Genomic DNA, 16,727 nt, shown 5'->3' on the forward strand with positions numbered 1-16,727 from the left:
GTAAGAAAAATCACTCGGGTCCCATAATCAACTTTACTTTCTTAAACAATCTGTTTGGATTTTATTTTTCTGTTGCTCTCAGTCTTATAATTGTTTTCATTTTCCTTTACTTTGTTAAAAGCTGGGAATTGAATCATTGAATTGAATTCAATCACCACTTTTCCAAATGTTTAGGGTACCTGCTATGTATTTTCCTACTTTAATGATAAGGTTCACTATATTTTCTTAGGATTTTTCCACCTGTACTTTGAAAACACTTATACACTTTATTCCTTTGTATTTGTAAGTGTGGTGTGTAGAATTTAACACTAGATATCCAGGACCTATTTTGACCTTCCCTTGAATTGATATGCAACTACCACTCAGTGTGATGTGGGCAGCCCAAAGTTCATTCTGATTCTTGGACATTTATTCTAATTCGCATGCACCTGTTTCTTGCTTCTCATTAAGTACTTGAAATATCTCTTGGGCTTCCCCATTTTACAGTTATGGATCTTGGTCAAATTACTTAACTTTCTGAAGTCTTAAGATTCCTTAAATATAAGAAAGGGAAAATAATAGTCTTTAAGTGAGAGGATTACTTTAAGGAGTAAACTTATAAAATTAAGCTAGTTTAGCATAAAGTTTAGCATGTAGCAAACACTCAGTTATGATGATTATGCAGAATATGTGATTTTATAAGTTCAAATCCTTTGCACGATCCTTCATAAGAATAAAAATAACATCTGAGAACTGGGAGCATATATTCACTTTGCTTATCAATCATTCATTAATTTTGAGTCCAATTTATTATATGTTTCAGCATTATAATGTGTTTTTTAATTCATACGTATGATTTGGTATACATGTATAATGGTACATTTTTTAAAAAACTAGCTTATAATTTTGCTACCTTGTGTATTTGAGATGGATTTTTATCGTGTATTATATCCATGATTTTGTCATGTTTTATCTTAATTGATCCTTACAACAATATTCTGAGATACGTAGGTAGTCAACATCATATTGTCAGATACAGAAATGGCACCTTAGCTACATGTCAACAAAATTATTATAAGATGTAAAATAATGGGCTAATTTTTCCATGGGCATTTTGACATCTTTTCTACTAGATCTAGAGTTATTCAGCATTCTGTCTGCTTAATATGAAAGGCAGTGCTACTCATAATTACTTATGTCATTGCCACATTGAGTGAAAAGCACGACTTTCCATTGACCTGGTAACAACTGCCATCATATATATTTTTTCTTACAATTAATATTGTTGTATATCAAATCATAAGTAGCCTGAGGAAGTTATATAGATGATACCCAAATGGAGAATTGTGATTGATGCTTCTTAGCACTATTTAAAATGTCATCCTCAGACTTGCACATTCATAATTTTGTAATTTTAAGTTTAATTTTATTTTATCATATTTATCTAAAGACGAATCGTAAAAATATTACAATATTCAATTAGTAACATTTTCCAGAATTTTCCATGCAAATCTTAGCTATGCCTCACAATATTCAACTTTATCTTATAATTTAAGCAACTGAAGCACCAATTTCCTAAATGTTTTTAAATAATACCTTTCTTTGAAAACACTATTTTACTTCCATTTTAAGTATTTGTTAATATCTTTCATTTAAAATTTGGTAGAGCTGATATGATTTGCTGAGAGTATGGGGGAAAACAAGCAAATAAAAACAAGCAAAATAACCCTTTCATTGCACCCTTCTTAAGACTTCTGTAAATTACCATTTTGCCATTTTTAATGAAGAGTTCACTTTCCCATTATACTTGGGAAAGGACGCTTATAATGGGAACACTAAGCACTTTAATTTTAAACACTTTGTTTCCTTCAGTTGAGGGATACTAGTGCAATCCAACCAGGAAAACACATTTTAGCCGGAATTGGACGGCATGCTGAAGACTTTCTGAAGGAATACCTTGGTCACTGATTCCTTTGGGCTGTGAACTTGAGTTTTTGTCTCTGCATATTCTGGCTATTATTGCACTCCTGTCACAATACTCAACCAGAGAAAATGTCCTAGTCAAATGGCACTTACATGAGTCTGATGAATCTGTCCCACCTCATATTTTTTTCTCTACAGAAATGTTTAGGTGTGGTAAGAGGAGAGGATAATGCAAAATAAAAGTCAATAAAGAAATTCTAAATACTGCTAATGGGATTCAGTCTTATAAGAAAAATATAAAAACTATTTTGCATTTGTCTAAAATATAAGTTTATTCCTGACAGATCCATGCCTGAAAAATGTAAATACTACTTGGAAATATATGTCATTAATTATTTTCATGTGTTTTCCTGGGCTATGCATTCTGCTTTCTGATTAATGAGCATTTTTGATTAACTAACAAATTTGACTAATTCAAAAATGATATAATAGGACTTTTTGAATTATTTTTATAAATTATTATTTTACTTGCCAAATTCAATGAAACAAAATATATTTAGAACCTTGTAATCAAACCCCCTTGCTTACATTTATTTAACTTAAGTTTTCCACATCTTAAAATGGCTTCAAAATGTACTATCCAAGTGGGGAAATAACAATTATATGACCTATGACATAATTCAGTGTGCCGGGTAGTGTTTTCGGAAAGAATTTCATACTTATCGGAAATGTTGTATCTGTATGCCCCGTTGGTAGCACTCTGTAACTATTGCACTTCCAGTTCACTGGGGCTAAGAAATATTGATTTTAAATATGGATTGTGAGATGTGAAGATTTCAGGAAAGGCATGAATGTCCGCAGTCAGAAAATAAAAATGGTGATGTCTAAAAATGACCTATAATGTAGCAGCAAGGTAAAGAGGTAACATATGAAGCATATTTTGGAAATCAAATAGAGCCTCATAAAAAATTACCTGTTAAACAAAAATAAAAAACCTCTGTCAACACAGAAACTCAAGAGTGGAGAGGAAGAGGGTATGGTGGACTCACAGAGGGCAGGATGGTAGAACTCACAATCTGGACAGAATGTCAGATAAAATATCAAAACTGCCAACATTTTTCTTTCTACATCAAATCCACCCAAGTTACTGTATAAAATATTTAAGCATCTCAAGATGGAAGAGCTCTGCAGATAACTTCAATATAACCTGGTTCTACAGAAACATGCTCCTACTGACATACTTACCCCTTTCTATATCTCCATTCTAGTTTCCTGATGAAGTAGAGTACAGCAGAAGAAAACAAATTCAGCTATTTACATAAGCCACCAAGTTATGGCTTTTGTCCTAGTTTTATTTCTAAATATCCATGATGTATAAGGCTTTATAAATCAAACAGAAAATATTTGGAAAGGCATTCACATTCAAATAAAAACACCTACGGTATAATTTTCACAATAAGTAAATGTCTTAAAACTCTGTTTGTATTCATAGAAATGACAGACCAATTAGTTTTTCTTCTCAGTCACCAAGACAAAGAGGTAAGCATAATCAGTTATATTACAAACTAAAGGCATTTTCCTCACCATAAACGTGGGTGTTGTTATATTACACCCACACACACACATATATATATATATATACCTACACCATTGTATATGCTACTTTAGACGTCTTCACTATTTAGCCAAAAGTGAATATAACAATGAATTATAGAACTGTTGCTTCTGTTGGCTGATTCAAGTTCAAATTATTTTGTCCAGGAGCACAAGTCTCTAATAATTTCACACATTAAGCAACAGAATATTTAAATCTGAAAATCAAACTCAACTAAGTTCAAAGTACAATTAATTTAAAGGGAATTGAATTGTCTCTGCCAAGTTCAAGAGCATATGTTCTACATAAAGATATCCTAAATTAAAATAATGACCAAAAGGACATATCTGTGATAAGTCTGGTGCTTAGATAGACACATTATTTTACTTAAGTAAAGATTTAAATAACTTCTGTGACCATGAATTAATCATTTTTTTTTTTTTCTGCTGTTCTTACAACCAAAATTTCCTCGAGTGTTGCATGACATGCTATTTTAGGTTAAACTCCATAGAAAGTAGTAAGAGTGCAAAAAAAATCTATGGAGTTGATTAGGTACAGAGTCATAAAGTATAAAAAATTTGAAGATAAGACATGTACTCTGTTGTTAAAGTTGAGGGAGCTTAACACCTGTGCATCGATGTGAGTCAAGGGAATGTTGCTTTTTCTCTGAAAACGATTCCTTGTTCTTTTCAAATGATGGATATATAATTAGAGTAGCTTTAAAGCAATTTAAGTAAATTTGAGCTGCTAACATGTTTAATTCTTACCTATCACGCAGTGGACTTTTATAGGAGTGAGGTGGACAGATAGAAATTAAACGAATAATGGCTTGTATTGTCACAGCTACTTTTGAACTGCTCTTTGCATAACTTTTTCTGACTTTTCTAACAGGTTCTCTCGAACTCTGAGATGTATTTAGTACTCATAAAACAAAACCATGTCTTTCTTGTGACTGGAAGGCATGCATGACATGGTTTATAGCTTAATTAGCTCTAAGATTATAGAATTTCATAGGTAGAACTTATATTCTGTTTTCTAAAATCAGTTTGCTGTAATTTTTAGAAGACAACTAGGATTTTCTTTCTGACCTGAGAGAGAGGAGGCCAGAGTGCCAATAAGGTTGTACAAGTTGGAAATAAGGAATAATTTGATGATAGCAAAATTCTAAATTGCGGTAAAATTTAAATTCCTTTAACGTTAAAAATATTTGTAAATTGCCTAAACCAAATCCCTTTAACTCTCTTTCCTTTTTTGAAACATTTATTCAAAAAATTCTATGAAATGACTGATATAAATAATTGAATATACCAATAAATGATGGAGAACAGACAAATATCCCATGTAGAAGAATTCGAAAGTATTTATGCCAGTTATTCCATCCTTATGGAGATAGAGTACGACTCGCCTCTCCTTAAGTGTAGGCTGTGCATAGGGACTTTCTTCCATAGAGTATAGTATATAAAGGTAATAAAGAATAACATTACAGTGGAGAAACCTAACATACACTACCTCCACACATGATCAAGATGACTGTCACCAGTGATAAGTCACATTGATAATGTTTCTTTAATAGCATGTGATGAGACAGAAACTTCATTCATAACCCCAGTCTAATAATAATCAGCAAAATATCAGTTGAAGGACATTTTATGAAATATTAAATTAGTACTCCTCAAAACTGTCAAAGTCATCAAAAAAAGGAAAGTCTGAAAACTGTCACAGCAAAGAGTTGCCTAATGAGACAGAATGAGTAAATGAGATGTACTATTCTGAATGGTATCCTGGAACAGAAAAAGGACATTAGGTAAGAAAAGAAAAAAAAAAAAAAATCTATGGAATGTGGAGTACAAATTTTAGTTGATAGTAACGTAACAACATTTGTTCATTAATATAACACATATATGCATGTAAGATGTTAATAATGGGGGAAACAGGTATATGTTATATGGAAAAATCACTGTACTATCTTTGCAATTTTCTTTTAATCTAGAAGTATTTTCATATAAAACTATATTTTTAAAATACCTGTGAGTTACTAAAAATATCAATTTTGAAGTTTGAATTTCTAGAGTGACATTGACATTGTTTCGCTCTTTTTCAATTTAACAGAATGATGATAGATAAATTTAATTTACTTTGTGAATTTTATAAGGAAGTTTTTGCACTTGTCTGGTAGAATGCACATTTCTAAAACAATACTTTTGGAAACATACATTTCCAATATAACATATTTTGTAGATGAAATATAGATATTCTGTGCGTTTGTTAATAGGGGATGATGTGTCTAATAAGAAAGAGAACCATATCAATACATATTCTGTAAACTTCACTTTTTCCTTCCCATTCTGTTTTACCTATTTTTATGTCAATGAAGTACAAATTCAAACATCTTATAGAAAAACACAGTTTAAGTCTACTCATACGTATTTGGAAGATTTAGTGGCCTTAGCATTTACTTAAGATATAATTGTGGATAAATGTAGCACACCTTATTGGTACTTTATTCAAAAATAGAATAGTCCCCCAGTTGAATCAGAGGAGGGTGACTCTTTTTGTAAGCAGTTTATAGGATCAAAACCAATTATTTGTATTTCACTCCTTTCCTAATGATTGAGTTAGGCATGATTATGTGACACAATTTTTGCCAGAGCAACTTGGAGAAAAATTTCTGGGGATTCTTTGGTAAAAGTTTATTCACTCATGTAAGAGATATATACATAAGTAAATAATTCCTCTTCTGCTACATGTTTTCCTGTCTGAAATTATGGCAACTATGACAGAAATTGAGGAAGTCACTTGAGGAGATGCCTGTTTCCTGATAATGTGTCGACCCTCTCAATTAATTAACTCTGGAAACAAAGCTCCTCTTGACTTGCTAAGAGAGATTATAAACATTTCATTTTTATTTGAAAACAATCTCTAGAAGTTGGCTGTTATTAGAAACATCGACTTCTTAGGTATCTCAAGTTTAATATGGCTATCGTGTATTTTTAACCCAGTTTTCTATGGCACCTAATTAAAAACATGTAGGTTGTCCCTTTTAGTAAGCTTATTTGAGAACGTTATGCCTTGAAATCAACTGTGAATGAAAACGTAGAATTACTTTTCTTTCCATTAGTAGTTTTCATGCTTTTTAAAAAGGTAACTTTTAAGTCAAATACTTGGCTACCCTTTTTCTTTTTACATCTATGTCTGTCTGAGCAATGGACAGGTTACAGATATAAAGAAATATAGCATGCATGAGGTAGCTTAATTTGTGTGCATTGAAGCTTGACACCGGCTAATATTCCATTTGTGCCTCTGGCTTTAACAAATAGATTCTTTCATTGGATACATTCCAAGTTTTAGAAAACACAATATTAAAACTATTTGAAAAAAACAATGGTTATAATACTCAAATTAACCTCCAAAGCTAGCAATAAATAAAAATATTATTCTACGGATATCTTGTGAAAATTCTTTGTTTTCTTTTTTGGGGAAATAATTGATAGATGCTCTGAAAAAATTCTGTCTGAATTATTATGAAGTATATTATTATCAGGGGTTAGAATTTAGACTGAATAAATGTGTTTCAAGAAAATATCATAAAATCCCTGTAAGTATGTATATTGCTGCTGAATCTTTTTTCAAGTATTGATCTGGGAAGGTAAAAATACACACACATATAAAGAAATATAGTAATATACTTTTCAAATATAAATAGCCAATCATATGCCATTTGCCTGGACACCCAAGCCAAACTATGTGGAATCCTCTGAGATTTTATTCCTTGCTGTCCACATCCAATATTCACTTTATCAGTCAGAGTCCCAGCAGAAAACAAATGAAACAATGAAAGAGCTTAAGGGAAGAGAGCATAATAGAGATATCAATATGGGTCAGAATGTTCAGAAGGAGTGATGGAAACACATAAGAATTAGCCACAGTGATGGAGTAGGAAGGTCTTCTCACACATACACACACACACACACACACACACACACAGAGTTTTGTATGGCAGGCTCAAATTTTTAAGATTATATTAAGAATATGTTTTTCATATGATAGGTTGGTCAAAAAGTAATTGTGGTTTTTGTCATTACTTTCAATGGGAAAATTGCAATTACTTTTGCACCAACCTAATAATAGCATATGTGAATTGTCATGACTATAATCATGTTTTGCATGATACTGCAAACATTCAGAAAAAATTATTGGCCAGGCATGGTAGCTCACACCTGTAAATCCCAACAATTTGGGAGGCCAAGGCAAGAGGATGGCTTGGGACCAGAAGTTCTAGACTAACCTGGGCAACATAGCAACACCTAATTGCTACAAAAATAAAAATAAATAGCCGAACCTAGTGGTCCATACCTGTAATCTCACCTACGTGGGAGGCTGAGGCAAGAGGATAACTTGAGACCAGGAGTTCAAGGAAGCAGTGAGCTATGATCATTCCACTGCCCTTCAGCCCAGATGACAAAATAAGACCTTGCCTCAAAAAGAAAAAAAAAGGAAAACAAAGAAAAAAAAAATCACACAACCCTCAATGTAAATTATAATATCATATATTTGTTTGATTTTTGTTTGCATTTAAGCACTCAGAATATGTTTCTATCTACTTGTCAACTCAAATCATTTATTAAATATATTTTGAAAATACAGTTGAGTATTCTTTTGAATACTTTATTGATGAATAATCGAGATACAATAAACTGTACATACACAAAGTGTATAATTTGATACGTTTGGCATATGCATATACTCACCACAAATTAATGAATATATCTGTAATCATCAAATGTTTTCTCATGTGCTTTTGCAATCTATCTTGTTGTCCTTTCTTATTCTGACCTAGTACATAAGCATCAGTGATCTGATTCCTTACACACCAGATATTTTGGGACTTTCAAGAATTTTGAAGTTAATCATAGAGTTTGTATTTATTTTCTGTCTGGTTTCTTTCACTCAGCCTAATTATCTTGCACTCAACATAATTAACCATGATATTTCATAATCAATAAATTTTTTATTATTATTATGAACTATTCCATTGAATAGACATACTCCAATTTTGTTTAGACATTTACCTGTCAATTCACATTTTAGTCCTTTCCAGCTCTTGGCCATTGCAAAATAAATTTTCTGTAAACATTCATGTACAAGACTTTGTATCAGCATATTCTTCCTTTACTCTTGAGCAAACACATAGGAGCAGAATGGCTGAGTCATAGAGGAGATAAAACTGCAAAATTGTTTTCTAAAGTAGTTTTATCATTTCACATTTCCACAAGCAGTTCTAGTAGAGGTGTTGTGGTCTGTCATTGTGTTTGTAATATGCATTTTCTGAAGCACTGAAAATATTAAGCATTTTTTGTTCATACGTTTCCTTTGTGGGTTGTCTGTATAAATCATTTGCCCAGGTTTTTTTTTTTTTTTTTTTTTTTTTTTTTTAATTTAGTTTGAAAATTCTTTAAATATTCTCTGTATAATATTTTATCAGATATGATTTGCAAACTTTTTTCCTGGTTTATGGTTCATCTTTTTATTCCTTTAATAAAACATCCTACAGTGGCTTTTGTTTTTCTTTTTCTTTTAAATAGAGGCAGGGTCTTATTCTGTTACTCAGGCTGGAGTGCAGTGGCATGATCTTAGCTCAGTCTTGCAGGGAATTGTATGAAGTCTAGTTTCTCAATGTGTTCTTTGAGAAATTATGTTTTTGATATTTTATCAAATAAATTTTTAATTAACAAAGTTTGTTTATAGAAGTTTTATAGTTTCTGGGCTTGGTGGCTCACGCCTGTAATCCCAGCACTTTGGGAGGCTGAGGCAGGTGGATCACAAGGTCAGGAGTTTGAGACCAGCCTGGCCAACATAGTGAAAACCCGTCTCTTCTAAAAATAGAAAAAATTAGCTAGGCGTGGTGGCAGGTGCCTGTAATTCCAGCTACCTGAGAGGCTGAGTCAGGAGAATCACTTGAACCTGGGAGATGGAGGTTGCAGTGAGCCGAGATCGCACCATTGCCCTCCACCCTGGGTGACAGAGCGAGACTCCGTCTCAAAAAAAAAAAAAAAGTTTTATAGTTTAATGTTTGAATTTGATTCGTGATCCATTTTGAGGAAATTTTGTATATCATTTGGGGTGTGCATCAAATACAAGTTTTCGTTTTTGTACACATATCTGACTCATTCAAAGACAATCTTTTCTCAAATGACTTACCTTTGTGCCCTTGCATAAACTTTGTAATCAGTCTTAAAATCAGGTAGTGCTCTTATTCTCACTTTGTTATTTTTCAAAATTGTTTGGACTATTGTAGGTCCGTTGTATTTCCAAATGAATTTTAGAATCTGTTTTGCAATTTTCACAGGATTTACTGAGATTCTAAATGTGATTGTTGTGCATCTATAGATTAATTTGGTGTGGAATGAAATCTTAGCAATATTGATCTTTGAGCTTCTGAGCACAGCATATCTCTACATTCCCCTACCACCTCAGGATTTCTGATTAGAATGCTATGTAGGATGATCCCCAAGACTAACGCCCAGTTCAGTGATGAACTAGGATAATTCACAAGACTCGCCATATAGTTTTACCAATGGCTATGAATTGTTATGACAAAATAATACATAACACAACCAGAAAAGGTAAACGACCTATGGGGCAAAGTACAAAGGAAACAAGGTACAGACTTCCAAGGGTTCCCTTCCAGTGGAGTCCCACTGAACATACCATTTTTACCTTCAAAGAGTTGTGACAAAGTGTGTGAAATGTCAACCAAGGAAGCGCACTAGAGATTCAGTGCCTGGAGTTTTATTAGGTGTTGATCGCATAAGCGTCTGTCTAACACAGACCAAAATTTCAGACTCCCAGAAAGGAAAAATGTGTTCAGCATATACCATATTGTTTGTACAGTTTAGGCACAGTGAGTCATTTTTTATCAGTTAATGATGAGAATCCTCTTGAAATCTAAGTTCTCAGATACCAGGTGGAGCAAACCTTGAAAGCAGGCCTTTTAGAGGATAGTAGTGGTTCAGGCCTGCTGTGCTCGTTCTTTTCTGCATAAATTATATTGAGAGAAATAGTTAATTAGATTACAGGAAGTCATCCTCCCAATGTTCTGAAATCACAGTAAAATGAATTCTGTAAAAACCATGCCATCAGCATGTAGGCCTTCCATCTGATTTTCTCTCAATATCTATGCTAAGACTCATGCAACCGTGTTCTTGACAACTTCGCTGAACAATATAGGTAAATTTCCTCTGAGATTTTAAATCAAAACAATATGTTGAAGGTATATATGAATAAAAGAGTGCTGTAATCTGTTTAAAATTCATAACAGATTTTAATGTGTTCCTCTTATTTTCTCTATTTTAACTTTATTTTTATAACAGCAAGTACACTTTTTTAAAAAAATCTAAAATTGTTATACAAATATAAGTTTCTGTAACCTATAAAATACTTTTTGCTCAATCTTGCTATGGCATTTCATAAACCTTAAAATATATATCAATAGTTAGTTCTGGTATAATTAATCTTAAAGTCATTCAAATCCATATGAATACCTCAACTTCAAATGAAGATCTTAACAATATTATTGTATGATAATGTTTTTGATAATGTAAAATATAAACACCTCAAGAAATTTTATTGCTATAAATATCTCCTCTAATAAAGTGACTTATACTCCTCAACCTTCTACTTTTTGATAATATCTCCACAGCAAGGTTTTGTAAGTTAAAATTAAAATTTTAGAATTTTCAATAGCTTTTAATTTTTATTATTGGTGTTGTGTTCTCTTTTTATATCAAAACTAGAATTTATGTATCTAATGTAAATGGAAATTAATATATAATAAAAATACTTTCATATTACTCTAATCACTGTATTTTCCAACTGTTTTCTGCAGTGTATCTGCTCTTCTTTTTCCTTCATCAACTCACTTTTATGCTTGGAGGCATGCTTTAGATTTCTCTACTGTCTTCCTTTCAGTGAAAGTCATAAATAAAACATAATAGTCTTTTTTACCTATTAAGCATATTGTCATATTTGAAAGCAAAGGTATCTATCACCCAACAGATCATTCTTTAATTATAAAAAAATTATATGAAGGAATCTGTAAGATACTGCCTAAAACATTCTATGACACTTAAAGCCACCAAAAATAGGGCACACTGACATCATGAGCCTCTTGATCATGATGGAGAAGGGCAAAAGATCACCTATATGGTGTCCCTGCAAAAAAAAAGAGAAAGAAAAGGAAAAAAAAAAAAAACCACTATAATCTAATAAAGGGGAAATAATGTAAGTACAAAAGGAAGGATTCTACGAAACAACTAGTATGGGTTCTTCACCAACATAAATATTATAGATGAAAAAATGTCAGGGGAACAGTTCTAGATAAAAGGAATCTAAAGGAACATCACAAGTAAATGTAATGTTTAATCCTTGATGAGATCTTGAATTAAAAAAAATAAATAAAGCTACACAGAAAAATGTTTGAATATTTGGGAAAGTGTATGTCATAGCAAATATATCAATTTCATATGTGATAATTATATTGTCACTCCATTGGAGAATACCTTTTTCTTAGATGATGCATACTGAAGCATTTAGAGGTGACATGTGATGGCTGAAAGTAGCTCTCTACTAATTTTGCAGCTACAACATAAATACAAACATACACATACATATGGCAAAATGTTAACACTGGGTGAAGCCAGATAAAGGGTATATGGGTGGCTTTTGCAAATTATTATAGGTTTAAAAATTTTCAGAAAACAAAATTTGGTATGGAAAACAATAGTTATTATACATAAAGGATTTTCTTAATACATATTCTGTCCAAAAGTTTTGAAAGTAGATAACATTTTTATTATGTCATAAAACTATTCATGATGAAAAGGAGAAATCTAAGAAAAAATGGCAGTAACATCACAAAGTTAAAAAATATCCACAAATTGGCAATAATATACTTTTAAATTTCAATTAAATAACAGCATAATTATAGTTAGATAAAATTACATTTTTCCTAAAGTCTTATAGTCAAATTTCAAATTTAGTGCAACCTGCCTTCCAAGTTCACACATAAACTAAGATAATCCTTATATGTAGGCACTAATGTCTGACATTAATTATTAAAAGCTGCAATGTAAGCTTTACTAAGGCAATATATATATATATATATATTTCACATATATATATATATGTAAAGGAAAATATAAATGAAACAATTCAAACTTTAGTCAAATTTAGAAGACTCAGAAAAGTGAATAAAACAGGATGTTATTTTCTCAGGTTTAAAATTCTTAAGATTTTCCTTTTAGAATAGTTTCAGTAAGATTGGCACCAACTCGTCTTTGGATGTCTGATAGAACTGAGCTTTGACTCCCTCTGGTCCTGGAATTTTGGAGGAGATTTTTTTGTTTGTTTGTTTGTTTGTTTTTTTACTGTTTCAATCTCAGTAGTTGATAATGATCTGTTCAGAGTTTTTATTTCTTCCTGATTTAATCTAGGAGGATTATGTATTTCCACGGATTTATTCATCATCTCTAGATTTTCTATTTCATGCACAAAAGGTGTTCATAGCAACCTTGAATGATCCTTTGTGTTTCTGTAGTATCAGTTATAATGATGTCTCCCATTTCATTTTTAATTGAGGTTATTTGGATCATCTCTCTTATTTTCTTGGTTAATTTCACTAACGATTTTTTTTTTTTTTTTTTTTTTTTTTTTTTTGAGACGGAGTCTTGCTCTGTCGCTCAGGTTGGAGTGCAGTGGAGTGATCTCTGGTCACTGCAAACTCCACCTCCCAGGTTCACGCCGTTCTCCTGCCTCAGCCTCCCCAGTAACTGGGACTACAGGCACCCGCCACCACGCCCGGCGAATGTTTTGTATTTTTAGTAGAGATGGCGTTTCACCGTGTAAGCCAGGATGGTCTCGATCTCCTGACCTCGTGATCCACCCGCCTGGGCCTCCCAAAGTGCTGGGATTATAGGCGTGAGCCACCGCGCCCGGCCACAATTTTCTTTATCTTTTCAAAGGACCAAGTTTTTGTTTCATTTATTTTTTGAATTGCTTTTGTTTATTTGTTTTAATTTCATTTAGCTCTGCTCTGATCTTTGTTATTTATTTTCTTCTGCTGTGTTTGGGACTGGTTTGTTCTTGTTTCTCTAGTTCCCTGAGGTGTGACCCTAGATTCTCTATTTGTGCTCTTTCAGACTTTTTGATATAGCATTTATTGCTCTAAATTTTCCTCTTAGCATCACTTTTACCTTATACCACAGGTTTTGATAAGCTGTGTCATTATTATCATTCAGATCAAAGAATTTTTTTAAATTTCCATCTTGATTTCATCATTGACCCTAAAATCATTCAAGAGCAGATTATTAATTTCCATGTATTTGAGGTTTCCTTTTGGAATTAATTTTGAATTTTATTCCACTGTGGTCTGAGAGGATACTTGATACAATTTTGATTTTCTTAAATTGACTGAGACTTGTTCCTGGTCTATCTTGGAGAATGTTCCATGTGTTGATGAAAAGAACATATATCCTGCAGTTTAGGGGCAGAATGTTCTGTAAATATTTGTTAAATCCATTTGTTTTAGGGTATAGTTTAGGTCCATTGTTTCTTTATTGACGTTCTGTCAACAAAGACCAATTATTCTTAGGTTTAGCCATTTAACATATTTCAATATTTCTTGGAGGCTTTGTTAATTTTTTTAAAATTCATTTTTCTTTGGCTTCATCTGATTGGGTTAATTTGGAATTCAGAGCATAAATGCATATTTTGGGTTCATTACGATTAAAATGAAATTATATAAAGATACAGTAAGATTTGAAGAAATTAATAATGATGACAAAATTTAAATATTATTAAAATCTCTTAAACAATCTTTGTGTCAAAACTGCTGTTTATGAATGTATTAAAATTCTGTGATGTCAATAGTTCCCATGGGAGAAATTTCTAGAAGTAAAGGTTGGATAAATTATTACAAAGTGATGAGTAAACAGTATGTTAGATATGTCAAAGGAATTAGCCATGAATTCGAATCTTCATTGAAGTTAAAAAAATAAGGTTATACAAAAAAGTAGATATGCTAAAGAGAGAATTAGTGAATGCAAAATATGAAAAACTTACAGACATGAAAAGAGAGAGAAAGTTCAGTGTACCCCTAAGGAACAGACTGTAAGAGAAAATGGAGGAAGCAAAGGTAGAGGTGAAGAATGATTTAAATAAAAACAGGAATAATTTCCAGCATTAGTGAAAGTGCATATATTCATATTCAGTAAGATCAGTGATTTCTAATAAAAATTAATAAAAAATTATAGTCCTTAAAAATCCTATTGATATTACTGCATATTGCTTATTAACAAAAATTATACTTAGAAATCATTATCTAATTAGATAATCCACTTAAAAGTTTAATTTTATAATATAGAACAGAAGACAAAAATAAACAACATATAATATGAAAAGGTTTACATAATTACAGGTACTGACTAATTAGAATACACTTCCTATGTGTCTTCCATTCACTTGGGTTTTATTAACTCCTGTAATTAGCTGTTATAAGAGAAGGAGAGAAGACGCACATCATAATTTCCTTGATCTAGTGGTAAAACACATCCTGCTCCTCCTGATCCATTGACAAGAGCTTGTTAGATGTTACATCTAACTCAAGAGAAATGTAGTCTGACCCTATGTTCAGAAAAAAAAAAAAAAATGACTGGAGATATTTTTCATGAAGAACTAGTAGTCTGTGCCAGAAAAGTGGACTAAACCAGTTCTGAGATTTTATAACTTGTAAAACTCACTCAGATACAGATAGTAAATCTAAATGATAATAAAACCATTGAACACGTCGTATTACTAATTAAAATGTAACTCCAGACAATTAAGTCCATAAAACTTCAAAGATAAGTTCTATAAACATTTGACAAACAGATCCCTTAAAAAAAAAATTATTCTGGATATTAGAAAAACAGAGGAAACACTAAAGCACTAAAGAGTTTTTGTTTGTTTGTTTGTTTTTGTTTTTGCTTTTTGTCTTTAAGATAAAAGGGGAAAGAAAAACAAAGAAAAAATTAAAAACCAAAATTATAGACAATTTTAAACATGAGTACAGTGGGTTAAATAAAGTACTACCAACCTGCAACACATGCATTTATAAATGTACAAACATGTATTAATTATCCACAAATAGATATTTTATATTCAGATACAATTATATACCTTGTCAGATACTTAGAGAATCTCTGCTCTCCTAAGTTTGTAGGCATATATTCTGCACCTTATTTTTCTCTCTATTTTCCTTATTTCACAATCAAAGGAAGAACTACCATTTCTGCTAGTATACAGATGTATTGATTGAAACTGCATTTCTATCTACTGAGTGATTTTGAATATTACGTGAAATACGAAATGCAAAATTCTTAAAACAACTGGTGACCTTTACCAAGTTATATTTATCTTGATTATCAATCTCAGTTTAGATCTGTTCTAGAAGATTGTCCTAATGTTTTCAGTAATATTATGATACATATTATTTCATGTTTTAAAAAGAGTTTCATAATTATCTTTGCTTATGTTTAGGATGCTTGGAATTAAAAGAGGACACCATTGAGAACCTTCTTGCTGCAGCATGCCTTCTTCAGCTTCCACAGGTGGTGGAAGTGTGCTGTCACTTCCTCATGAAGCTTTTGCATCCATCTAACTGTTTAGGAATTCGAGCCTTTGCAGATGCTCAAGGATGCATTGAATTAATGAAGGTGGCCCACAGCTACACAATGGTAAGGAAACTTAATCTTTTAATAATGGAGACATACTCTGCGTTATCAGAGGTAAAAATAATTACTGTCATGGCATTAGCAAGTTTTTTAAGTTTAAAATGAGTTTTCTATGCTTGGCACATTTTTTATTATGAACTACAGTGTACCATAATGTATATTCTAATTTTAAAAAACACATTCTATACTGGATTTATTGTTCTTTTGTGGATTTATTTTTTATTTCATTTTACATTTATTGGTTTATTATAAAAGATATTGCAAATGATACAGATGAAGAGATGTGTAGGGTGAGGTATGAGGAGAGGGGTGCACAGGCTCCAGGCTGTCACTGGGCACACCACCCTCCAGGAACCTCCACGTGTTGCAATAGGGAAGCTTCTTTATGGCTTTATGCACACTTAACAGGCAATACAGATAGATAGATAGATAGATAGATAGATAGATAGATAGATAGATAGATA

General features: G+C 31.9%; 1 protein-coding gene across 2 annotated transcripts in view; it reads left to right on the forward strand.

The window, feature by feature from the left end:
- The window catches only part of KLHL1 (kelch like family member 1), a 414,035-nt gene that overhangs the window by 164,977 nt on the left and 232,331 nt on the right, over positions 1 to 16,727 (forward strand). For both annotated transcript variants that reach the window (XM_023185609.1, XM_023185603.1), the window contains one exon: positions 16,070 to 16,266. In XM_023185609.1, coding sequence (XP_023041377.1) covers positions 16,070 to 16,266 — 197 coding nt within the window. The remainder of the gene's footprint in view (positions 1 to 16,069; positions 16,267 to 16,727) is intronic.

This window comes from Piliocolobus tephrosceles, chromosome X (assembly GCF_002776525.5).
Source record: "Piliocolobus tephrosceles isolate RC106 chromosome X, ASM277652v3, whole genome shotgun sequence".
Taxonomy (NCBI): Eukaryota; Metazoa; Chordata; class Mammalia; order Primates; family Cercopithecidae; genus Piliocolobus; species Piliocolobus tephrosceles.